The 27,394-nt window shown below is 41.2% G+C and overlaps 2 protein-coding genes across 4 annotated transcripts in view; one reads left to right on the top strand and one right to left on the bottom strand.

The window, feature by feature from the left end:
* The window catches only part of MTF2 (metal response element binding transcription factor 2), a 61,577-nt gene extending 57,104 nt beyond the window's left edge, over positions 1-4,473 (top strand). For 2 of the 3 annotated variants that reach the window (XM_075936549.2, XM_075936551.2), the window contains 3 exons: positions 98-156; positions 276-380; positions 2,005-4,473. In XM_075936549.2, the coding sequence (XP_075792664.1) occupies positions 98-156; positions 276-380; positions 2,005-2,362 (522 nt within the window). In that variant the 3' untranslated portion in view covers positions 2,363-4,473. The remainder of the gene's footprint in view (positions 1-97; positions 157-275; positions 381-2,004) is intronic. The other variant, XM_075936550.2, reaches the window with a different exon arrangement.
* A 6,135-nt stretch (positions 4,474-10,608) lies between these two features.
* TMED5 (transmembrane p24 trafficking protein 5) lies at positions 10,609-27,391 on the bottom strand. The gene is made up of 4 exons (XM_006114159.4): positions 27,081-27,391; positions 22,904-23,001; positions 19,332-19,509; positions 10,609-14,695 (listed from the first exon to the last, which is right to left on the bottom strand). Exons 1-4 carry the CDS (start codon positions 27,249-27,251, stop codon positions 14,477-14,479), a joined length of 666 nt encoding a protein of 221 aa, XP_006114221.1. The 5' UTR covers positions 27,252-27,391; the 3' UTR covers positions 10,609-14,476.
* Positions 27,392-27,394: the final 3 nt, after the last annotated feature.

Below are 27,394 nucleotides of genomic sequence, written 5' to 3' on the forward strand. Positions count from 1 at the left end.
TTCTTATAATAACATGACCACTAAGTTTTAATTTGTGGTTTTCAAAAATTTGATTATTTCTACTGAAATTGTCTGAATTTTTTCACTTATCACTCAGGATAAGGAACCAGTTCCAGTGCTAGAGAACCCAGCCTTGGATTTACCCTGCTCTGTTGGGTAAATGAAAAAAAAATCAGCCTTTGTAGTAGCATCTCATTTTTGCGTGTCATATGTCAGATTAATTGGTTAATACTGGATAACTTTCATTACATGACAGTCTTGTTCTTATGTCTCAGGAGATCTGATGGAACTGCTCATTCATCCAATACCTCAGATGTAGAATCTACAGGTGCTGCCAGTACAAAAGAAACTACCTCATCTAGCATTTCCAGACATTACAGGTCAGTACTGAATTATCCCTGAAAATGAAACATGCAGAAACCTCTCAGTCTTTGATTTACCCCCTGCTCTTCCAGGCTAATTTTCTGAAGGAAGAAAAAGATGCAACAATATTTTTATCATTAATAAAGAAAGCAGCACTAATATTGCATCCTACAGACCTTGCCCTTGCTGAAACATTGAACATTCTGTCTTTTAAACAAAAGCTGTTTTTAAGGAGAAATTAGACGGTTTCTCTTTGATTAGTAACTACTATTTAATTTTGAGATAGTCTGCACTTGAGCTGTTTACAACAAAATGAACAAATGTATGGCCACTTCTTCTTATAAATTTTGATATAAAACTGAATTTGGTAGGACTAACCTGCACCCTAAATTCATTTTAGTTTAACAGGCTTTTGCATAATTTCTATTAATGTTAAAGAAAATGAATCAAGTACAATATATTTTCCACAGGGATTGAATTATCTTGACACACACATTTGATAAGTTAATCATTTACTTAAGAACAGCCCAGTCATCTGGAAGTTCTACAAATACCCGTTGAACCGTTTTCTACCTCAGATTTAACATTCCAAAAGGATCTCTGTCAAACTGAGAAACTGAGTTAATAAGTGTTTTGATTCATGTCTTGCAAACTTTATCCTAATTTTATAATTTAAAATACATTTGATATAAGTTTTGTTTTTTGAGTCAAATGCTGACAAATGTCTTCATGACCAGGTTTTTTACACATCTGCAGTTTATTTTTATTATTCAAAATACACAAAGTGAAACATTTTATACAAACAAGTCACTAATTTACTAAGCTCATATTATGTCTTGGCATCAACCATTCTAGTGTGCGAAAGATGTCTGTGTAAAAGATATCTTTTTCAAGGACTTAAATCCTTCATGCCTATGTTACCCTTAAACCACGGTACATCTCCTTTAGTCATTAGTGCATCTAGTCTGAGTTTTGTGCATAATTTTTTTTGCCTGTGTAATATGTCCACAAGGAGTCAGAAATTTACGACTATTGAGTTTAATATAGAAGAAGCCATGCAAAGTTTTAAAAATTATTTTAAAAAGAAGTTCACTTGATCCAGAAAATGTGAAAACTTCATGCTTAAATTTTCTTTATTTGTAGCCTTTTATATTCAGTAAAGTGACTGAGCCTGATGTTTGCTGTAATTGAGGGCTTGTCTAAATGAAAGAGTAATTTGAGGTGTGAATTTAAACAAATATACTGAAACTGGTACAAATATCTACTGTGCACTTATTCATTTTTAGAGGGGCAGTTAGGAAAAGGTTTAAGATAAGTCAAAAGAACAGTTATTCTTAAACCAAAATAAGGTGCCCATACATGGACCTGCACTTTTTTAATTGAAGCTGGTTTTTAAACGAATTCAATTAAACTTGTGCAGTTCTCTCATGTAAACAAGTCCTTACACTGTAAGCTCTCAGAAGCATACAGTGCCATTTATACCTATTACACTATACTGGTGATAGACAAAATTTTAAAAAATCATAACTGAATTGTATAGATATAACTAAAAATATGAAGCAGAATAAAACTATATGCAGGAGGAAAATGATTTAAATAAACAATATTTCTGGGACTTAATGTTGGTTTGTTTTCGTTAAGTAGCTTATCAGACTCCAGAAAAAGGACTCGGACAGGAAGAACTTGGCCTGCTGCAATACCACATTTGAGGAGAAGAGGTCGCTTTCCACGAAAAGCACTCCAGCCTCAGAATTCAGAAATTGTAAAAGATGATGACAACAAAGAAGATTATCAATATGATGAACTCAATACAGAGATTCTTAATAATTTAGCAGATCAGGAAATACAGCTGAATCATCTAAAAAACTCAATTACTAGTTATTTTGGTGCAGCAGGTAGAATAGCTTGTGGTGAAAAATATCGTGTTTTGGCTCGTCGGGTGACCCTTGATGGAAAGGTGCAGTATCTTGTGGAGTGGGAAGGAGCAACTGCATCCTGACTGTAGGACTGAACATTATGTTCACTGCACTGCTATCTGTAGATACAGTTTTTTAACTTAGGGCTCTCAAGGAGACAGGTCTTTACTGTGTTTCTAAAAAAAGAACCAATTTAGCCTTAATATGTACTTGTTAACATTACAAATATTGTGATACAGATTTTTCTTAAAATCAGATCTGATACTTAAATTTTTTAATGTGACCATTGTTAGATTGTTTTAGATTGGGATATTTTGAGTTACAATTGCTTACAGTGTGCATGGTGTTTAAAAAAAATAAGTTTTTTTCCCCCCTAAACATTCCATGGATACAATTTTTTTGTGATTGGGGAAAATATCTAGTTAGCACAAATCTTTGGAGAAATCTTGGTCTGTTTCTTATCCAGATGTTTTCAGAACTGTATTTCTATTACAATACACTCTAGATTTCATAAAGTGCAGTGTATATAATGACTACTGTAAAATACTGATTTTCTTTCAAGCAAAGTGTAAAAAATATATTGAGCCTGTAAATTGCTTTTTGACTAGACTTCATTGTCTTTTTAATATATTCTTTCTGTGTGTATGTGTGTGTGCGCGTGTGTATAAATACACACTATATATACACATGTATGTGTATATATGTGTGATTGTGACCTATGCAATACAGATTATGGGATTGGGCAGCTTCTGAGTGTATGTCCCATAATTCTTTTATCAGGAATAGTTGCAGTATTTACACAGCAGCATTTCTTCTCAGGCGATATTGCGTGCTGTTGCTTTCTATGTACTAAGGAAAAGTGTCAAACCAGTGCAGTGTCTTCTGGCAATGGGTGCAGTCTTTGATGTTCATATGTTCTTGCTAATACAGTCAGTCATTTTCCTTGTAAATCAGCTATTCAAAACAAAGCAGGATTTAAATTTTTTTGAATAAGGACTCTATTAGAAGCAACACTTTAAAGTTTTTGTGGCACATTGATTGTAAATTTTGTCTCCCAATTATAAAAATAAGTCAACAGAAGCTACACACATAAGATTCCTATAATGTCTGTAGTAATTGTTAGTCTGTTTGATAAATGTAGAATGAACAAAGTATTTTATTGCACAGGGTCAACAAACAGTATGTTGCCATTTGAAGTAACAGTACTGCTTTTATAACAACTTTACCTCTTTTGTTTTTATAAAATGTACCAAGTTTTAAATTGATAACTTTATTTTACGTGTAAAGAGACAGTTTATCACCAGTGTTAGATGTATTTTTCTTTGTCTGCTATTTTGAGGGTTTTTTAGCCAAAGAGTAAACAGAAGAATATTGTTATTTTGGTGGTTATTCACTTTACTGTCTTTCTTACATACTTGGAGTTTGCCACCTAAATAATATTATGTAATATTTGTTAATTACATACTGGTTTAAATGTACTCTCTGGTTTAGTACTTATTTATTCCATTACATATTTGACTTTTTTAAATTTACTGCCTGTCTTGAACATCTTCAAAAGATGGATTTTTCTGTCACCTTATTGCCAAAGGAAGCAGAGAAAATTTTGTTGCCCTGTGCTTGGTCCATTGTTGGCCAGGTAATAAATGAGCTTTACAAAAGTGCTAATTAACATCTGCCACTTCTGTTTACCTTCACTAAAATGTGATTTTTCTCACATACACCCTCAGCTATTAATTTAAAGTTGCCTTGTCTGTAGCTGTAATATTTTGATAAAAGCAAGTTTGTTGATTTTTGAATTTTTATATCTTGGGGTAATGCAAAATGTAAAGCCTTTGTAACCTTACTTTCACATCTGTTTCTGTCTTCTTTCACTTTATCCAAATCCTTTAATTCTAACTGAACACCAGCAGTATTCTCAGTGATGCTTCTTTTTGAAGATTAATACTGGAATATACATGGGGGAAGGGAAAGGGAAAAGAAAACAATAATTGTCAAACTTAAAATGTCCATAGACTTAATTATTGTGAATGTCTTTGTTTCATTTTATTATGATGATTGACATGACTCTGATGTTCAGTTTGTATTTTTGGAATTGCATTTCTTAGAATTAAAAAAGACCGACATTAAATGTGTGTATTTTTTGAGAGAATGAGTTTTGCTTCTGCATTCATGTGAAATACATTCTAGTACTTTACACTTTTTCCGTGTCGTCTGTCAAACTATAACCATGCCTCTAACTTTTTTTGAGCTTGTTGTCTTCCACGTACACGCAGAATTGAGTAATGTAGAATGAACAAAGTAATTGTATTGCACAGGGTCTCAACAAGCAGTATGTTGCCGTTATTTGAACCCTGAAAGAATTCAGTATGCCCAGGGAATGTTTTGATCCTTCCAGTTTGCATCGTGGTACTCTTTGCATCTTCCTTATATGAATCTATTTATGATCATGGATTGTTAGAAGGAAAAGACAAAGATCACTGTGTGGCAACAATTTGATTGTAGTGTGACTTATCAGTCATTGTTTTGGTTTACACAGGGCTAAGCATAACCTTTCATATTGACTGATTTCACAACTCTCAACCCAGGTTATCTGATTAATATTTTGTCCTTATTTATCCATTTGTATTACCGTAGTGGTCAGAGAATAGAGCTCTATTGTACTAGACTTTGTACAAACATAACAAAGACCTTGCTTTGAGAAGTATATTGGCCAGTGTGGGGAAAAAAAGCAGTCACAGCAAAACAGCTACCTAACTGTTGTCAAATTTTATGTAGGCATCTCAACAGAAAGGAGTTTTAAGGAAAGTTCTGAAAGAATACAAGGAATTTACTTTGAAAATATTTATGGGACGCTCCTCTCATTTACAGTGGTGGTCAAAGGGGCTTGTTAGAAAATTTTAAAAATGGATAATCAAGGCTGTTATCATTTGTGAAATTAAGCCAGGGATTGACATCCAGTTACCACATTAGAGATGATAGGGCAGAAATAAGTCATATAGAACACAGGTAATTTGTATTTGTCGTCTAGGACAAGCAAGTGGGGGAATGCAAAGAGAAAGTTGACATGGTTGAAGTAATAGTCTAGGAAAGACTTTTGCAGTAGAATTTTGAATGGAGATAAATGGTGCAAAATGGGATTTGTCAGGCTCGGAAAGGATGAGGCTATAGCCATTGAGGCACAAGTGAGGGTTTTGACAAGAGATGTAGCTGTGCACGTATAGAGGAAAGGCTGGATCTTACAGATGTTACATAGAATGAAGTGGCAGGCTTTAGACAGATTAGGTATCAGGAGATGGCAGATTTTAAGCCAACACCAAATGTAGCAATGTAGTTATACTAACCAGAGCCCTGTTACAGACAGCACTATATTAACAGGAGGGCTTCTACCATCAGTTATAGCTGTTGCCTCTTGAAGAGGTGGATTACCTATGCTGACAGACAAGCTCTCCTGACAGAATAAATAGCATCTTTGTTAAGTGTTATAGAGGTATAGCTGTGCTGCAAGTGTAGACAAACTCTGAGGCTATGTCTACGATACAAGGTTTTAGCGCTAAAACCGGTGGAGCATCCACACCTCAAGCGTGTTTTTGTGCCCAAAAAAACCCCAAAACAAAACAGTAAATCAACAGGACAGAGGGCGTTTGCCAGTATTTATTCCTTGTGGGGAGAGGAATAACTCCTTTTTGTGTTACAGCTCTTGTGCAAAAAGGCATGTGTGGGTGCTCTGCAGGGGTTTCTTGTGCAAAAAGAGCCTATCAGAAAAAGCACAGGTGCTCTGATGCCATTCTGTGAATGGCCATCAGAGCTTTCTTGTGCAAGAACGTCCATGCAGCGTGGACGCTCTCTTGCACAGCAGCATGTTGCTTTTGAGGTGTGGATGCGCTCTTGCGCAAGAAGTTTTTGCGGAAGATCTCTTCCACAAAAAGCTTCTTAAGCAAAAACCCTGCTATGTAGACTTTTTTTGCAAATGAGAAAACCCTGATGTAAAGGGAGAACAAGAGGGCCAGGGATGGAACTCTCTGGGACACTTTAAGAAAGTTGAAGGTTGAATGAGAAATACTCACTGGAAAAAAACAATGAGAGCAATTAGAGAGGAAGAGCCAAGCTTGAGCAGAATCTTGGAAACAGAGAGAGGACAAGATTTTGAAATGAAAGTGGCTGAAAGTTTGTGAGTGGAATTTGTGATACAATTTATTAATTCTGGTTGAAATTGCTGTATAATGGAATCTCAGGATCAAAGTCAATCCTATGCTGTCAAGGCTATTGCATATTCCCAATGCCAGAGACAGTGGAGAGTCCTTTAACTTCAGTGATTGTACTCAGAACAATGGGTATGCTAACAAGAGTTGCCTGAGGTGGGAAGCCAAGATGATTGTTCTCCTGTTTGAATATCTCCATATCACAGCCGTATAGACAAAGTCAATGGTTAATGCTGGTCTTAAAAACCTCAGAACTTCCAAGCTGTGTCTACAATTACAATCCTTCAGCAGCATTGCAGCATGTGCCACTGTAGTGCTTCAGTGTAGCTGCTACCAGGGGTTCTGCTGTCACTATTAATCCACCTCCCCGAGAAGCAGAAGCTAAATCATCACGAATTCTTCTGTCAACCTAACTCTACCCTGTTAACCCTGTCTACTCTGGGGATGAGGTTGGTTTTAACAATACAGGCAGTCCCCGGGTTACGTACAAGATAGGGACTGTAGGTTTGTTCTTAAGTCGAATTTGTATGTAAGTCGGAACTGGCGTCCAGATTCAGCCGCTGCTGAAACTGACCAGCGGCTGACTACAGGAAGCCCGAGGCAGAGTTGCTCTGCCCCGGGCTTCCTGGAATCAGCCGCTGATCAGTTTCAACAGCGGCTGAATCTGGATGCCAGTTCCAACTTACATACAGATTCAACTTAAGAACCCCAGGCGTCCCCAAGTCAGCCGCTGCTGAAACTGATCAGCGGCTGATTCCAGGAAGCCCGGGGCAGAGCAACTCTGCCTCGGGCTTCCTGTAGTCAGCGCTTGTCAGTTTCAGCAGCAGCTGACTTGGGGACGCCTGGGCAGAGCAGCTGGGGTGCTGCTGGGTTGCTCCAGTAGCGCTGCTCCTCGGTGCTACTGGAGCAACCCAGCAGCACCCCAGCTGCTCTGCCCCAGGCGTCCTGATTCAGCTGCTGCTGAAACTGACCAGCAGCGGCTGAATCAGGACGCCTGGGGAAGAGCAGCTGGGGTGCTGCGGGTTGGTCCAGGAGCACCGAGAGCGGTGCTGCGGGACCAACAGGCAGCGCCCCAGCTGCTCTACCACAGGCGTCCCGTGAAAAGCCTGGTCTGCTGGGGGGGGGGCGCACTAGCTGCCCCCTTTGCCCCCCAGCAGACCAGGGAGACGCGGGCAGCGGGACCGAGACGCGCTGCGGTCTCACTGCCCCGGTCCTCTGTGTCTCCCTGGTCTGCTGCCCCCCCCCCCCCCCCCAGCAGACCAGGGAGATGTGGAGCAAAGCCGCGGAGGACCGGTCGGGGGGGACTGCCCAGACGCGCCGCGGTCCCACCGCCCAGGTCCTCCGTGGCTTTGCTCCGCGTCTCCCTGGTCTGCTGGGGGGGGGGGAAGGTCCCCCCAGCAGACCAGGGAGACGCAGAGCAGCTTCTCTCGCCCCGGAGGACACAGGCGGCGGTACCGCGGACGCTTCTGGGTGGTCCTGCCGCCCGTGTACTCCAGGGCAAGAAAAGCCCTGTTCGTAAGTGCAGATCCGTCATAAGTCGGATCCGCATAACCCGGGGACTGCTTGTATCATTGGGGATGGATGTGTGGATTTTTCATGCCCCCAAGAGACATGGCTACACTAACTCCTCTTTAGCACTGGTTTCAGTTTGTCTCTCCCCATGCTCCTCACCTGTGTATTCCTGTCAAGCTTTTTCCTGCTGCTCCATCTGTCTGAACTCTAACATTGTGGGCACTGAAAGCCCAGGAGAGAGAATTTATTTCTGTGCTCTTGGTGCTCAGTATCACTATCAGAAACAAAGTGCGGGGAAGTTCAGCTCTGTCCTTGAGCCCTGGGATGGAACATGTTTAGTCCAGACATGCCAACTCCACAGGTTTTCTCTGCAGACTGTGTTTTCAGATCCATGTTTAGATCTATGGAGAAAAGACAAAGCTAGTCTCTGAGAAATAGTGCTTCCTGTCCTTTTCTCATTTTGGAGACAGAGGCAGTGGCATTAAGTTAATGGATTTTCAGAGCCTGTGCAGGATTTGCACATTGCCAGACTTTGTTGATTTGGCTTAGGAGCCCCTCTGCTACCCATGTTTCCAGACTAGGTCCATGCCAGCTGGGCATAATTTTTTTTATAATTACTTACAGGCAATCTAAGTAAAAATAAAAAAGCCACAGAAGAAAGGAAACCACAAACAAGGGGAAGGGTTGTATAATCCCAGTTTGCTGTTCCTTGCAGCTAAGAAAGACCTGGGGAGCAAGTAGAGCGGTTCCCTTTTCATACTCTCAGAACCCTCTAATGACCCCAGTGGACCCTCAAGTCTAGAAGGAGACAGATTGCTTGATGGAGATATAAAGCATTTTTTCTGAATACCATCTCAAACTGTATATAGCGCTTCTTGTTTTACTAAGCTCAAGCCATTAAGTCTATAACATGTCCCCAGAAATTTGGCAATAAAAGTCTTCAACAAATGGAGAATTGCCTACTTTTGCATGTATGCAAGTTCATGGCAAAGAGAAGCTAGAGAGGCTTTACCACATCAGATAGTAAGTGGTATTTTGCCCCTTTCTGGAAAGAGTGAATGTCTTTTCACCTGCAAATATCTAGCTCATAGTGGCAGGATGTTTCTACATTCTTCTGTGTCAAAGAGAACAGAATAAAAGGTTAGTGATTATTTCTGTTGGCATGGATTATGGTTGTCTAATGTAATAATTTATTGTCAACGGGAGACGGTATCTTGCAATAGTTGAGACATTACACAACTCCCATTACTGCATTACAGAATTATTTAATCTGGTTCTTAACTGTTTTGTCTGCTAGCAATCTTGAAACTAGACTAGACTAAACCAGTTACAGTAGTGTTTTAAGACTGCACATACTACTTTTTCTGAATCTTATTCTGTCCTCCTTATACATAGTACTAAAAGTTACAAAAATTCACTTCATTTTTTCACTTTCATTTCCCCTAGAATACAGGGGGATTTTTGTGTTCAACAGACAGGATGAAATTAACTCACACTTGGTAACTTTCATTTCACAACATAGGCTTACTTTCATTGCACAGTGTATGATACCCTAATATTTTCTGAAAAAAATAGTGTGGCTTCTCCCATCCAGTCATCTTTTGTGAAAGATTAACATTTAATTAAGATGTAAATATTGAAAGCTATAAGCATGACTATACTAGGAATTTGTAAATTGTGTCTTAAACTAAACTTCTCTCCATCCTGTTGAAAGAATTAGAGAGCATGTTTCAAATTGTCTGGCTATGTGAAAGGAGAGGAGACATTTAATATGTGTTTAATCAGGCCACAATTTTTTTATTAGATGAATTGCTTTCTCTTCCCCATGCCACCAAAAATCACTCTCCTCTCTTGGCCAGCCAGCCCAATACCACCATCTTAAAATGCAGGGAAGTGAGTCTGATCTCAGAGTTAGAATGCTTAATGTTAGTTTAACACAGTAGAATTTCATCACTAAATTTGGAGGAGACATCTCTTCAGGAAAGAAATGTCACAAGGGTGTATTGTACAGTGGAAAAGAAATGTGGTATATATTTCAATCAAGGCAGAAAGTCAAATGTTAATTGATCTCACCTGAAAATAAATATTTGCACAGGTTTCATTCATAATCCTTTTACCAGTAAGCTGAATTTTCATGTGTTAATATTTATGGTTACAAGGTGTTACTTTATCTTAAAAGGACCCAAGTTTTAAGAAATTCAGTCTTTAAATGACTTGCTTTGTAATTGTGTGGAAGTCATGAAGCTTTGGTATGTGCTGTACTATTAGGTTGTTTCACAATGTTTGCTGCTTTTATGGCCCTGTCCTGCAAGATACTTAACAGTTGTCACCTGATATGCACCCTCAAATCCTGGAGAAACTATGGGTCAGGAGAGACTGAGTGCTTAGCCCTTCAGAAAATCAAGTTCTTACAGCAGAGTATGCGAAGATAGTGTTCTTTCTACAACTATTATAAATTAGGGTGCACAAGCACATATTTAGCATAATACAAGCTTTTGCATACAATTTTATCTAATGTCCGTGGACCTTAAGCATTTAATATTTAGTACAGAATAAACCGCTCCTTTTACCTACTTGAGTTGTACGTCTTACACAAAACACAAGGACAATTTATGCGAATATATTATCTAAAATGTCATTTATTGTGTAAGTTTGAATACCGTATCTTTTACCCAGGGTACCCCCTGAAATTTTTTCAGTTGACAAAATCCCATAATTCTTCATCTATTATACACGCTGTTTAAAACCTTGAGATGAGGATTTTGAGGGAAGGGTTCTAATAACTGAGCCACAAGCTAAAATGCAGTAGGCTAACATCAGAGGTAGACTTTTTAGACACAGCTTTTGGGAAAGAATACAGCATTTCATAGTTGCTACACCATGGCCTTTGTTACATTGAAAGATGCATCACTTCTATGCTTTATAAAAAGGAGACAGCTCTATGAACGTGGTCTGCCTGTACTGTACTCAGAAATTGACCGAGCCAGACATGAACTGCTTCAAGACAGGTCAAGCAGAGAAAAGAGAATTCCACTTGTCCACCCCTCCAATGCATTATCAACAATCTAAAACCTCTCACAGGCAATCCCCAATCTCCAATTCTTTCCAGTAACCATGCAGCATACCATCATCAAGTTGTGTTAGTCTTTAAAGTGCTGCTAGACTATTTGTCTTAAGTTTTTCCAGAAGGGAACCACATGCACCTGTGAGTGTACACAAGTCTTCCGGGGCAAATCAATTCATCACCTGCAGTTTCTCAACCTGGGGTTATACAACAGGTTTAAGGGAGTTGCAAGTGTATGGCTGGTGTTAAAGGATGCCAAGCATGAAAACTGCTCAGGACCCCATGCAGCTAAGTTGCATGTTTGAGCTTTGGGTGGTAGGGTTTGGGCTCTGGGGGTACAGTAGTCTGGAAAGGTTAAGACCCATTGATACAGCCAATGCAGTATGGAAGCATAGGCAATTCCCTGCACACAATGACAAAGGCAAGAATGTCATTGTTAATAAGTCTCGACTCAAATTCAATGGTGTCACCATGAAAATGGAAGGAGGTACTTTGTGCTTCACATTGGAATTCTGGTAATACAAAATAATTTGAAATAGATTAAGGATTAGGTATCACCTGAAAGCCCTTTCTGTTATGCACACAATGGTATCAAGGTGACAAATCTAGAACATTTATATAGCTATATATTTGAGAAAATATTTTAACAAATCCTTGTTCTTTTAATTATGATTTAACAAAGAGACTGATCTTTGGTAATCCTAGGAATCGAGCCTTGACATACATGAGAACATTTATTCATCAAAGTCACCATCAGTGTTCTCAGTCTAAGGTAACACTGCTAGATGTCACATTGATCCTTGTCTGTGCTACACTCACACATCTCTGTGCAAGGCAGGCTGCTGGTCACACATCTGCAGGGTGGTGAGTATCCAGTCTTTGCATATAAGCATTTGATAAGCTGCAGGATTGATTTGAGAGCACACAGTATTTCACAGAACCTCCATGAAATGTGATTTCCAACATGACCCATTTCTAGTGAAGCTATATGATCAAAATGTACACTTCCAGGAAGAGCTGTAAGGGGTCGTAAGCTTCCTGCCACAACCAGTGGGTTGCATTATTGAAATTATGATTCTGTAGATTGCATGGCTTCAATGACACCTTCCTATCAATAAATTGCCAATGGAATGAGGCTCGGCAGATGCTTAGGACTCATAGGGAAGCAGAAGATCTGGTTTTTGTATAAAACTGCAGAGGGGAGAATGGTCCAGAAGCCACTGAAGTCATAGAGTAAACAGCAACTTTGAAATACTTTTTTCTTAAACAATTTAGAATGGTTATTGCTAGGCTTCATTCACACATCTGAAATTGAAACTAAAGTGAAATCTCTCCCCATATACATAGTCCTTGTTAGAGAAAAGTGGCCAATGCACCTATACAATTACTATTTTAATAAGTCCACTGCACTGAACTAAATATTTTCCCATCCATTTTTAGATGGCTAATACTAGGCCCTCCAGGATAATCATGTGAGAGTCTAGTTGCAATGTTTCAATTCTTATCAAGTTCAAACAGACAGTACATTTGTATATCTAGATCAGAACAAAACATTTACAATTTTTAAAAATAACTGATGTAAACAGTCCTAATAGTTATAGCATAGATTTTCAGAGCTAATACAATTTTTATGGGCACTTCCAGTGGGTTGGCACTTGGCTTTAATCTAGGCTGATGACAAAACACTTAAATGCACTCTAAACTACTAAGATTATAACAAAAGGAGACAAATGTACAGATGAGTCATGTATTTTTCCACTGCAGAATCAAATGCTAGGTTTGAAGCAAGCTATTTGGCTTTTTATTAAGAAAGATAGCAAACTGCTTCTATGATTGAACATTACCTTGAATAGTCAATTCATGGTGCAAATCTCAAGGTTTAGGACAAAATCCTATTTTATGCAATTACTGTAGTCCCATTAATTTAATAGGACTAGTCATTAGAGTAGAGTGAAAATAGTGGAATTAATTACACAGTTTGAATTTTGTTGTGAGGGTTTTAACTAAACCACTTTAGCTCTGATGTTAGTGAACTGCTACTCCATAAAATTGTGCATAGCTTTCTTGACCTCAAGAAGCAAAACATCTTAGAAAAATTAGTAATATAGAAAGGATTTTGGAAGTACAGGCAGTCCCCGGGTTACGTACAAGATAGGGACTGTAGGTTTGTTCTTAAGTTGAATTTGTATGTAAGTCAGAACTGGTACATATTGTAGAGGAAACTCTAGCCAAACATTTCTCCAGAGCTCAGTTTTATTCTCCCACACCTCACTTCCCTCAGTCCTTTATTCTCAAGCTGAGGTGTCTGCTGAGAGAAGCCGCTCCGCGTCTCCCTGCTCTGCTGGGGGGGGGGGGGGGGGGCGGGCGCTAGCTTCGTGTCTCCCTGGTATGCTGCGGGGAAGCAGCTAGTGCGGGGTTGCCTCACCCCGTTTGTAAGTAGGGATCCGATGTAAGTCGGATCCATGTAACCCGGGGACTGCCTGTATATAAACATGTCAAGATGTTTTTAAACACTTTTACCTAAAAAGTACTATTAAAGGAACACAGTCATCTGCAAAAAAATCTTATTTATCTGAATTTATCTGCTGTTGTAATATCTAAGATTACAGTAACTAAAAGATTAATTAAATTCCATTTTACTTTGTGCTTCTGCCTGTACTTTGTGTGGTCAATTTCACTGTTTCAGTGGACCTTTTACATAACCACCAACTAAACAGGAAAATGGGATTGTACAATCAGAACAACGGGCAGAAGGACTCAGAGGTGTAGGGCCTGATGCTACCTTTAGTTTATAAATTGACTACATTTCACTTGAACTGTCTCTAAAATTGCTGATATATATAAAAAAGTGAAAATGACAGTTCTCATTTTAACCACTTGAAATACATTAACCCAGTGTTTCTGTATTACGCTGTAGAAAAAAAACTTCTCAGTTGAGAGTTTAAGGAAATGTTATACTGTTACATTTATGGAGAAATGACAGTAGCTATTGACTACTAAGATGAGCCTTAATCCTTTGTCATTTGTGTAACTTTACTTCCTGCTTATTTAAAAAAGTTGTAAAAAAGCAAATTATTATTTAGGCGGACAAGGAAAGATTTTCAAGTGACCATGAAAAGGTGACTATATGTCAGGTATTAACATTGACTTCCATTTGATCCATTGTTCTGCGTATTATGCATACGCTAGAGTCGCTATAAATGCAATAAACCAAAAAATAGATGCACCACCAGTAAGACTGTTAGTAACTCTTGTGGAGATGAAAGTACAGGGGACAGGTAGTCTGTTCGTGTTAGTCACGTGAATCAAGAACCTGATTATAATGTCTATTCAAAACAAGCAGCAAGGTAAAACTAGTCTCTTGTTGTAGCAGTTTATTGCATTTTCCCCTCCTCTCTGGTTATTGCTGATCCTACTAGCTGTTAAGTTCTACTTTTCCTCTTATCTTCAAAAAGACTTTTCAGCATGTAAACCTGAACAGCTGAAACCACCACCATTACTCCCAAGTTGACCATGGACCAGAAATTCACTCTGTCAAAGTTGCTTTCTTGAATATTTCGATCACGAGCTTCAAATGCTCTGAGCAGCGTCTGAATCTGGAGGCTTTTGCTTAACCTGGCTTTGACACTGTTGATGGATTCCTGGTAAAAACAGAATGGCAGTTTTAAAATGTAAAATAATTTGGAAGGAAACAAATTTTCTGCTAACAAATATAATATCACTCCTCTCCACTTTAAAAACCATACTATCAATTCACATTACTTATTTTTATTTGTGCATGTGTCACTACTACTTTTTCATTCCATGGTTAGGTGACAGTTACTTCACTTCTGAATGCTACATCTTATGAACTTTCATTATTTTTTTGTTAGCTTTATTGTGTGTATTTTCATGTGTTTGAATTTAAATAAATAAAATGTATGCCAGGCTTTAGTCATCTTGACACATCTTTCAAAAATAATCCACAACTATTTAATAAGAGATCCCATAGACAGGTGAAAGATTGAATGAAGAATGCCCTAAAGGTAAACAAGTTTGGGCTATGTCAGAGCCATATGGGACAAAGTTCAAAGCTAAGGCCCTCAGAAACAACTCCCTATCTAATGACCATGTCCTACTGTGTACTCCATTTAAGCAAGCATCTAATATGGAAGCTACAATATTAGAGGAAAAAGACCCTATTGTCCTCTGAATATTTAGATTACATTTTCTAAACCAGCACTATACTTTGTATAGAACTAGGTGGACATAAACCAAAACTGTGATTTGAATTTAATAAGACTGGTCAAGCCATTTCACGATGTACAGCTTCAAACCAGTATCATGGCAAAGCCGTATCTGTAAGGTTCATTATCTGTATCAGATAACTCATGAATAGGGTTCCTACCAAATTCACAGCCATGAGAAACCTTCCATGGTCTAGGAAACCTGGACTTGTGTGTACTTTTACAGATTTCATAGAGGAGACCAATATTTCTCAAACTGGGGGTACTGACCAAAAAGTCGGTTGCTGGAGGGTCACAAGATCACTTTAGGGAGAGGTCATGGCATTACCACCCTTATTTCTGCCTCCTTTCAGAGCTGAGTGGCTGAAGAGCGATGCTTGCTGGCTGAGAACCCAGCTTGAAAGGCAAATGCCCCACCAGCATCAGTGCAGAAGTAAGGGTGGCAATATCATACCATGCCACCATTACTTTTTTGCTGTTGCTGGTAGCAGCTCTGCCTTCACTACTGGGCTCTTGGCCAGCAGCTGACACTCTCCATGTGCCCAGCTCTGAAGACAGCGCTGCTACTAACAGCTGCACAGAAGTAAGGATATCAATACCACAACTCTCTCAACAATAAACTTGTGACCCCAACTCCTTTTTAGATCAGGATCCTACAATTATGTACTATGAAAGTTCACATTTAAATAGGTGAAATAATGAAAATTATTTAAAAAACCCAACGACTCTGAAATTTATCAAAATGGACTGTGATTTTGGTAGGGACCTACTCATGAATTCTACTCTGCACTGTTAGCTTTATTTTGCAGTCTAACTGTTCTCAGCTGGATTATCTGACCAAGATACCCGTTAACAAAAATTAACTAGCATTAATGCCCAACAGGTTGTCTTTTTATTGATTTACAGAGTATATTGACACAGCAGTTAGACTATCTTCAGGTAATAGGTAACTTTACTTCTTGAGAGTGTTTTCCTATTACTTATTCTGTTGACTGCTTTCTCCTATATATTCATATGGCCTCCAGTTTCAAAATGAGGACTGGCAGACTTTTTGTTTGTACATGAACTCAGATTCTGTGTTGCGCCTGCAAAAGTTGCTCGCATCATTAACTCCCCACCTCTGTATCTTTATACTTCTTTAGCAATTAATAGTTACTAATATTTCTAATTATCTTAACTTCTATTGGGAAGAAAAGGATAATCTGATTTTCAGTATTTTAAATTGTATTAAAATAAACTACAAAAATTTTTTGGCATCCTAAACGTTCTATTCAGTGCTGATTTGTGTTTGACAAGAAAGATTCGATTTTCATTTATTATAGGAAACAGATCTAATACACAAACTGAATAATTTTTTACATGAATGAGGGAACTGTGGGACAGCAGACACTATAAAATAAATGTTTAGTGCATGCTGATTCTGCTTTCTTGGTAGCCTTCTATTTGGTCTGTCAGCAAGTATTGTATTGCATAACTGTCAGAGCTCAGTATTGTAACCTGCTAAGTGATACTGAAACAAGCACAAGCTGTTCAAAAAAATTTGTATAGAGTAACTTTACAGTATGAAAAAATTTGCAAAGCAGTGCGAGCAAGCTTCTACACCTACTATTCATTGAATGATATTGCCAGGGAGGTGTCAAAGGCTACATTTGGGAAGCAGGCAGTGGAGACAGCACAGAACCAGTGTATTGTTTAAGTGGTATAACTTTATACAAATGATGTATGTAGCACCTATAAATTGGGATTTTCAGTTATTCTGATTTTGAACTAGGAGCAGGATGACTCAAGTGTGCTTAAGAGCTGTCTGGGGAGTTGGAGAAATACTTGGGCAACTGTGAACGGCAGCCACTAACCCAGAAACATTTCCAAGAACACTATAAAAATAGTATCCCTCCCAGTCGCTTTCTCAATGCCTTAGGACATACTTTATGCTATGCACATTTTCTTTGCCAACTGAACAAACTACAGAAGCTAGTCCCGTTAGTTCAGTTCTATGCTATGCACATTTTCTTTGCCAACTGAACAAGCTACAGAAGTTGGTCCCGTTAGTTCAGTTCTTTGTATATCACCATCAACAAAATACTATGCTCAGCAGCTCTACTGGTGGACTAACACCACTCTCCCTCAACTCTCATCTGCATTCATCCAACTCTCATCTGCAGTCCTCAGTTTATTACCGCTCTTTCCCTCCGCTGAATTATTCAGATAAACAGTTCAGCCAGTGCATCTGGAAGTATTAGTTATCTTAACACTTTAAATTTCCTCTTTTCCCATCTTATGTTAGTAACCAGGGCATGTTTGCAAAGATGGGAAGAAGAGACATCCAAGAGTATATCTTACAAGTGCATTAAAGGCTAACAAGATGGTTTATTAGATGATGAGCTTTCGTGGGCCAGACCCACTTCCTCAGATCTGGAAGTGGGTCTGGCCCACGAAAGCTCATCATCTAATAAACCATCTTGTTAGTCTTTAAAGTGCTACATTGTCCTGCTAGCATTTTGCTTCAGCTACCCCAGACTAACACGGCTACATTTCTATCACTATTCTTACAAGTGCTTCTGACTCTACAACAGAAATTAAGCAGAGCATCCTTGTGAGAGATGTATTACCACCTTTTAGCTCTTGAAGACATTGTTTATTTGTCCCCTTTCCCATGATAGGGAAGCGGGTAGCCAATGAAAAGACTCAGACAGCTGGATACACAGTCCCTTCCAGCTCTGCAAGGTAAGAAACAGACAAACACTGAAAGATTTCCCATCCAATCTCTCATATGGGAAGACAATTGTGTTGCTGGGCTTCATGTGGAGGGTAGCAGATATGTACAGTGAGGAATCCTCTAGGCTAAAGAAGATTATTTAGATGAAATAATATGTAAAATTGATGTATCTTCTGGCAGATTGAGGACTGAATATACTTTGTAATTAACCAAAACACCACATAGAAGAAAAACTAAAGAATACTATATATATATAAAAATATAAAAATAAAAGCAGAGAAATGTATGTCAACATTTCAGGGCAACTTTTGGGAATAGGGAATTATATGCAAATGAATTATATGCAAATGACTTTGATCAATTCTTTTTCTCCTGCCTAAGATTGATGAATAGGGAATATTTGCTTATCTTAAGAAGATGAAGTGGTGTCCACTTTACATTTGTGTTTATATAGCTACCAAAAGGGGTCAGATTTATGACTTGGTACTTTCAAGTCACTTGCTCATTCAAAATGAGCTTGGGCATGATCCAAAATCATATATCGACATGAACACACAACTTAATTACAAAAGGTCAAAAAAAAAAACTTTAATTCATCATAAGTGAATTACACACACACACAGGAAAGGTTATTGTACAATGAAAAATACTGCTACTATACATGCATCAGGATTCTGTGTTAGTAATATTTTGCACTTTTTAGTGCCTTTCATCCACAGAACTTATTAAATCATAGTGAGCAAAGTGTCAAAGCTTCCTTAGGATAGTTATTACTCACAGAAGAAAGACACTCAAGGTATGTCTATACTGCAATTAGACACCCACTGCTGGCCTGTGCCAGCTGAGTTGGGCTCACAGGGCTTAGGCTAAGGGTCTGTTAATTGAGGTGTTGACATTTGGATTCAGACTTCATCCAAATGCTAGAACCCTCCCACCTGGCATGGTCCAAGAGCTAGAGATCCCCAGGCTCCAGCCTAAGCCCAAACACCTGCACCACAATTAAACAGCCCTTAGCCCAAGTCGATTGGCAGGGCTCCCCACAGAGGTCTAACTGCAGTGTAGACATACCCAGTGAAATTAAATCACTTGCTGTGGGCTACACAGGAAATCCATGGCAGAGCTGGAGCCAGAATACAGATCTTTTAACTCCCAGTGCTGCTCTTTAACTACAATCCTCCCTCACTGTGGGACAGGTGAACATAATGTATTATGAAGAGCACAGCTGATCACTGTATCACAGTTGCTCAGGCCCTCAACAAGAAAAAGACTAAGATAGAATGATAAAAATGAATCTTTCAGATATTCAACTGTCTGATTCTAGAGCAGAATTCTTACCAGAATATCTTCAAGTTTCATATCCAACAAGTCAGTACCTATAATGTACTTCTTCCAGTCCTCTTGTTCTTCTTCTCCCATATTATCTAGGATCAACTCAAAGAAAATCACCTTCTCTGAAATGGTGCTGAATGTGTTATCAAAACAGAACATGTAATCTCCATCTTCTGTTTCCACCCTGTAAACGAGCAGACATGCACTTTTAAACTGTATTTTAATATTGCCTTTAAAATTACATTTTTAACATTTGTCCTTACATGATTATGACAGTCATGCAAACAAAAATATGCTCTGCTACACACAAATGAAAAAGCCACAACACACTATGGAATGAGATAACACAAGCATAAAAGTTACAAATTTTTCTAAGAAAACAAGCTCCAATGATCTTAAATCTTAGTGTGATAAGCATTTGCTTTCTTTCCCTTTACATTTAAAAATTAAACCTTGAAATATTAATGCTTACAACCACTTAAAATAGAAGACAGCAGCTGCTTCTTACAGCTATAGAAAACAGAAATACTTTTACAAAGTTTAACTTGACCACTGGCTGCACAAAGAACAGAAAAGATAAAATCTTCACCTTTACAAATGGTCCCTGCTCCACTAAAGTTAATTAATTTTAAGTGTACCAATACTGGCCCCAAATATTTGAGAAAGTAAATTTGATATTGTGTAAAAAACCAAAACCAATCCTGGAAAGAGATCAGACTAACAGTATGCTAAATAGATGATTACTTGAAATGACAGCTAGATTACTTTATTACAGAGAAAATACCCTGCAGAAAGTGTCTTCTGAAACTAGCCAATTAGCCTGACATAAGATGGGATTTTCAGGTCTTCTTTCCTGAGCTCTCTCGCTCTGTCTGTCTGTCTCTCTCTCTCTCTCCTCCTACTGCCTCCCCCCTACTCTCAGCTCTCCTCTGCTTCCTGCCTCTCTCTCTTTCTCTTCTCTCCCTCCTGCCTCTCACTCTACCTTTCTCTTCGCCTCCTGCTCCTGCCTCTCTCTCCCCCCGTGGCACTTGGGTGAGTGCTGCCTGCTCAGCCGGGCTGCCGTGAGGGGGGGGGGGGGGGGGGGCGGGGCGGTGATGTACACGGCCAGGGGGGGGGGCTGCGTACGTCACTGCCCTCCCTTCCCCTCCCACCCCGGGGGAGCCCAAACAGCCCCTTGCACTGCTGGTTCCCCTGGCAGCGCGACTGAGGGGCACATCACTCAGCTGAGTGCCACAGCGGAAGGGTAAGGGGGGTGGTGACATACACGGCCCCGCCCCCCTGACATGTGCGTCACTGTCCCACCCCCTTCCCCTCCCTCCTTGGCGGCTTGACTGAGTGTTGCGCGCTCAGCTGGGCCACCGCGGCGGCGGAGGGGCGGTGACGTACACAGCTAGGGGGCGGGGCTGTCTACATCACCGCCCCCCCCCACTCAGCGCCACGGCAGGAGGAGGAAGCGGGGGGCAGTGATGTCCACGGCCCCGCCCCCTGGCCGTGTACATCACCACCCCGCCCCACTTCCTGTTCCACGGGGGCTCAGCTGAGCGGCGCAGCGCCAGCGCCACTCAGCTGGACCGCGGCGGGGGAGCATGCGCCTGTTTGGGGTCCGGCTGCGGCCAGTGGCTGCACCCCTCCCTGGCCAGGTCTGCTTCCCGCTCCCCTCCTCCATCCAGCCCCACGGCCCCCCGATCCCCCCCAACCAGCTCTGCTTCCCGCCCCCTCTTCCTGCCGGCCAGCCCCACGGCACCCCGGACACCCCTTTCCTCCCCCCCCGCCAGCGCTGCTTCCCTCCCCCCTTCCTCCGGGCCCCCCCCCCCCATCATCCCCTCCAGCCGGAGCCCCCCGATTCCCCAGCTCTGCTTCCCACCCCCCTTCCGGCCAGATCCACCCCCCTTCGCCTCCCTCCCTCAGCTGGGCCCCGGCAGGGGAGCAAGCATTGGCAAGCGGCCATTTGGGGTCTGCGCTTCCCACACGTGGGGAGTGCAGACCCCAAACGGCTGCTTGCTGCCGCTTGCTTACCTGCCGGGGCCCAGCTGAGCATCCTCAGCTGGGCCCTGGGCGGCAAGCAGACCCCAAACGGGGGGAGCACGGACCCCAAAAGGCCACTTGCCTCCACTTGCTCCCCCACTGGGGCCCAGCTGAGCGGCACAGCAGTGGGCCGAACCGCCACCGAGGGAGGGGAAGGGGGCGGGGTGCTGACGTACACGGCCAAGGGGCGTGGTCGTGTATGTCAGCATTATAGACTCACAGACAATGGGCTACTATCTTCTGAAATTCCACAATAGGAAGTGCTTTTCTGTTTACTGCCAATAAACAGATGGCCACTATGGTAAGTCAAACATCCTTCACTCCTGAAGGAACCTGTCTAGGAAGTATTAGTAAGGTAATAGTAGGGGGCTGTGCACTCGCAAACCCCCCTCTTTCAGGGGGTAGGAAACCCTAGCTCTCCACCCCCCCCAGTCACTGGGTAGGGCTGGACTGTGGATGCACCAGCACCAACCCAGGCCCCTTCCCCCACCCCCACACTAGCCCAGGTCCCTTCTCCCTCCCCCTCGAGCCAGGGTCCCTTCTTCCTCCCCCACCAACCCTAACATTTCCTCTCCTAGCCGTGGCAAATGCCAGGCCTGGCTCTAACCCCAGCGGTCGGGGAGGTGCAGGGGTGCTTGCCTGCTCCATGTGGGGTGCAGCAAGACGCATGAAGTGCTGTGTGCACATGGTGCACCGGGTCACTGCAGCCTGTTGAGGTGGGAAAAGCACCAGTGTGGGGGGCTGCTGCCCTGACCTCACTCCCACCTGTACTGCTCACTGCTCCAGCCCTGTCCGCAGAGCCCAGGGTCACCTGTCCACCTGCCAAAAGGGAAGGAGCAGACAGATTGGTGAGGCAGCTCCCATGGGCGGCTCAGGGGTGTTCTGGCAGCCGCAGTAAGCCATGGGGGCAGCCAGACTTCAGATGCTAGGACACCGTGGTCTAGCTCCTCAAGAGCCCACTGCTGGCAAATAAGCCCGGCTGGGAGCCCCACTCCCAGCACCTGTCTCTCGGCTGCTGTCCAGGAGAACTGTACCAACCCCCCCACCTCTGAGGGGGTGTAACAGCTGCAACGTGGAGTCTGCCTGCTACTATGCCATGTTTCTTGGCATTGAAAGCCCTGTGGGGCAAGGGTGATGGAAGGCGAATAGGGGCTTGGTTTAAAATAGCAATTCCAAGTAGGGGAAGCAGCAAGATGGGGCTGAAGCTGGGAGAGAGGAAGGAAGCAGGCAGGACGCAGAGTGACGTGATGACGTGTCACTATTGTCACGCGGGAATTTTTTTTTAATATGTAGACACAATTTGTAAAACAGCCTAAAATATAAACAACTAAAAGAATGAATATAGCAAGCTTTTTACAGTAATCACATTAACAAGCTTCTTATATTCCACATTCAAAGAGTAATTTAGATAAACAATACAACAAGTTTTTAAAACCATTAAGAACAAAAATGATTTTAAAACACTTAACTCTAAGTTTTGTATTTGTTTAAAGCAACTGTCATCACTGCTGTATACAATATTGAGGTTCAAATCTGGAGATTTTAAAACTTACGTGTGAACTCCATCTGATTTTCTCTGATGAAAAACTAGGATTTCACCTTTTGGAGATTCCAAGTAAAAGTCAACATCTAATCCTGCTCCGTCTAAAACCTGTGAAGTCAGCCAACAAATAAATACATTTTTAAAAAGCAAACTTCCATTTGAGTTGTTGAAAAGAAACATTTTACGTAAAGGAATTGATACAGAGAAAATGTAAAGGGTAAATTCACCTACTGTAAACTTCAAACCCACTTTACCCAAGTTTTCTGCCAAAAAGATGGTACACTGTTTTAAATTTTAGCACAGATGTGACTAATTACATTAGGAAAGGAATAAACTAAGCGTTTCCCTAGTGCGTTCTGCTATTTCTTTCTCTAGTGCAATTCCAACAACGTTGAATTGGGAACTCTACTGAAGACAAGGCATTGCAGGACATTTATTCATTGTGTCACTTAGACCTTCTCTGAGCAAGGTTAGACAGCATAGTAGTAAAAATGCCAGATGGTCTACACTCACACTTCCATTATAGATATCACTGGTGGAGCTCTTCCAGTGTTAGTTAAATGGTGGGAAATATTAAGTAAAATCTCAGTGTAGATAAGGCATTATAAGGCAGATGATACCTAGACCTTTCTGACAAGAATAGTATTTAAAGAAGGCTCTGTGTAACAAGGATTCAACTCATGTACAAACATCACATGGACTCTGTACTTGGAGGATCATAGTTTATACTGCAAGAGACACCACACTCGCCACACCAGTTAGAGCCATAGAAGATGGGATCCCTGGGGTTTTTTGCATGACAAGGAAATATTGCAGATTTAGGATCCCTAGCCAGCAAAATGCTGAGCATTCTCATTTCTCAAAGTTAAAAGGAACTTAAGACATTTAGCATGTCACAGGATCAAACCCTTTGAGTTTGTCAACGTTTGAAAGTTGTATTGTTTGAATGTACCAGTATGGATGCAGTTATATAGATACTCTTTATACTGACATAGCTATTCCCCCATAGAAAGAAAATAAATATACTGGAATAAGTCACTTTTATACTGGCATTACTGGTCCACACCAGGGCTTTTACCTGTATAACAATTTTGGGTTTCTTTTTTTTAAATACAAAAACCACCATCCTTTACCTAAAACAATTAAACTAGTACAACTTTTAAGTGTAGACTAGGCCTCTCTCATTCAACCCAATCCTGCTCCTACTAAAGTCAATGGCAAAACTCACAATGATCCCAGTAGGTGCAAGACTGGAAGTTTACTGAAAGAGAAAAGGAAGAAAATAATTAAGGAATGGGTGTCCAGAATGAAGAGATAAGTAGTGATATATTTTTGATATTTCAATATGGTCTGAGCACACTGTTCGGAATCTCAGCTTCATACTGTTCTACTACATTGGGAACATGTGTTTGGAGAATATTACTCAGAAAAAACTATTCTTGTTCTTTATCAATTTACAATTCATACTTGTAAAAAAAAAAATTAGTATCAAAGCAGAACTTGAATCCTTTCCACTTATGCAACATAAAAACTAGTTAGTACTCTATAAAGATGACTTGAGGAACTGATAGTGAAACATGGATCTTTAGTAGGATCAAAAGCCCTATGAGAGTTAAGTATTTATTCCCTCTGTAATAAATGTGAAAGTTGCATTTCAGTTACTTTGCCGGCATTGATTTTTCAATTAAAGAAGTGTCCAAAGAGTATTTAATTTTTAACTGTTATTCAGGATGAGTCATGAACAGAGCTATTTCTTCTCAAAAAATTGAGACGGTAGCATCTGTTGGAATTGCTATGCATTCCCAGTAGCGAGGCGAAGGATTAAATGTGCAGGGACTGGGTTGGGTCTGAAGAATACTGGCAGGACAATGAGAAATGTGCACTGCTGTGTGGTGTTTATTTTATCTAAAAAGGACTTAAGTTATTGTAAGATCTGTTGCTGCTGAGCTGCAAAGACCATCTTCAACCTGTCCCAAAAGGCATTTTACAGCATCTAAATCTTTATGACAGACTACAAAAATTAATTTTTGAAATGTACTAAATATTTAGAGGAGGCGGAGGAGAGAGATGGGGCAGGAGATGCAAAGGAAGAGACATTTTATGCATCAATCATGTTTAGTTTTGTTTAGGTTTTATAGCTATTTTGTAAAGTCTCCGAACTGCATGTGATATTTCTACGCACCTTTCCTATTTTTAAAAAAAAAACTTAATCTAGTAAAAAAAATTCGTACACATTCTGGCCCCATGTTCTATCCTTGAGCCTGTCTTCTAATTTTTATGACTTTTAAATAGTATTCTTCCCCTCCCCCCTTTTTAAGTAAATGCATTTTTTCCTTCACTGTCCATGTGGAACTCAGCAGGAGAAGCCAGATAACTCATCAGGACTACTCCTTGCATAAAATTAGGCACGTGCATACATTCATTGGGCTCTTATCCTGGAAAGACTACAGGAGAAATACTGAAACTGACTATGTGCAAAATGCTGTCAAACACTAAACAAATGAAAAACAAAGGAAATACTTTCTCCTCTTCAATTTTCTCCCAACTGTAACAAGCTTAGAAGTTTCTTGTATCAATAGCCCAAAAATATTTTCAGATAAAACCCAATTCAATAGGGGAAAATAACTGTTGCTATAAAAAAGCCAGCAGTAATAAAGTACTATGATCGCATTACAAACATCTCTCAAACAATATGCACATTACAGGATACAAAGACACTGTCAATTCTACAGACAGAACTACATGCATGCAGCAGGATTATTCCCAGTACAATAGTTACTGTTGATGGCCTGTTAACAAGTACCATTGACACACAACTGTTTGTGGCATGGCATCTGAAAAAAAATACAGAAATCTGAAGGTTGGTGAGAGGATTGTGGGAGGATTTTTTCACATTCCAATGTAACTTTGTACATAGGAGGGTTTGCTAATCTAACTAAACAGACATAGTTAAACAATCCTATCTATACAGAAGAACTGTATTAGTTTGAATTGCAGCCTGACATTTGTACAGAACCAAGGTTAGAAGATGGCACAACCACAGTTAGGGATCACCTATTAGTAGTTATGGGTGGACACAGTGCATGAGGGAGTCAATTGTGTTCGTTAGAACCTAACTGCAACTATGATAAAAATCTGTTGCGTAAACAGGTCAGCTCAGCTGTATTAGTATAAAACCAGTGAATGGCAAGTTATAAGGATGATTGTATGGACTGATGAAGAAAGAAAAAGAAGTTGAGAGTTATATATTTGCATGGAATTGCAGGAGGTAGATTACTCATTTTAACCTTGCTGGACTACAGAGCACAATCTATTGCCTAAAAACAAACCCCATCGTTTTGCTTCAACAAACTTTTAGACTCAGATTTTAAGGTCAGAAGTGACCACCATGATCATCTAGTCTGACCTTCCACACACAATTGCCTCATCAGCATAAGAAGAACCTGAACTTTTTGTCTGCCTGCAATCTTCTGCCTGGCTGGAGTCTGTGGACCCTTCCAACAGGCTGGGGGAGGGTCCTTTAGTGGGAATCCAATAGGATTGTCTGCTTGGTCCTTTTCAGTCTGGAAGGCAGTCAGCTCCAGGAAGTTTACTGTGTGCAGATCTTCTGCACAGCATTTGAACCTGAGCGCCTGACCTGTGTGGACATTGAAGGCCCATCTAGCATTTTCTAGGATTTTTGCCCCTTGTGTTGGCCAAAAATTTCCAATCTGGGTGGGGGGGGGGGGATTTGTTTCCAGAACTAGGGTTGCCACTTTTGCCTAGACATATTCCTGGAGGTTTCATCACATATGTAAACATCTGTAATGCTTGAAGACTCCAGAACAGTGCTGGTGGAATAAAACCAGAAGCTGACCCTGACAGTCCCCTCTACCTTTCCCAGAGCTATTTGCCCACCCTGCCCACTAAAGTCAGAGACAGGTAAGAAAACTGCCGGGTCCCCCTTATCGGTACCGGAAATCGCTGCAGCGAGCGGTCGGAGAACGAGCTTTACACTGACGATGGGCTCTGCAGACGGCGCTACGAGAACACTCAGCCTGCGGGCAGAGCCCACTCCCGCCGGATACTCGGGAGGCTGCTAGAGCGAGAGCGGCGGCGCGGACGCCGCGAAGGATGCGCGGTAGGCGGATCTCCGTCCCGCGCGCAGCGGAGCACACGGGTCGCTAGCGGCGAGCCGGCTCCCTCACCTGGTACTCGACCTCCAGCGAGGCGCCCTGCCGCATGGGCTGGAAGAAGCACTCCTTGCGGCCGGCGGACAGCGTGAAGGTGAAGTCGCTGTCCAGGGAGGGAACGAATCCAAAGGCGCCGGGCAGCAGCAGCAGGGAGCGGAGGACGAGCAGGCGGGAGGCTGCCCCCATCCCCACGAGCAGTGGTGGGCCTGGCACGGCGCGCTCCGGCTTTGCCCGCGCTGACAGGATGTTCTCACGGATACGGAGACAGGCGGCGGGCCGGACCAGCCCACCCCGGGGCGGAGCGGCCCGTGCCCACAGCCCAATCGCAT

The sequence above is a fragment of the Pelodiscus sinensis genome, chromosome 9 (genome assembly GCF_052426305.1).
Source record: "Pelodiscus sinensis isolate ZL-2025 chromosome 9, ASM5242630v1, whole genome shotgun sequence".
In the NCBI taxonomy this organism is placed as follows: Eukaryota; Metazoa; Chordata; order Testudines; family Trionychidae; genus Pelodiscus; species Pelodiscus sinensis.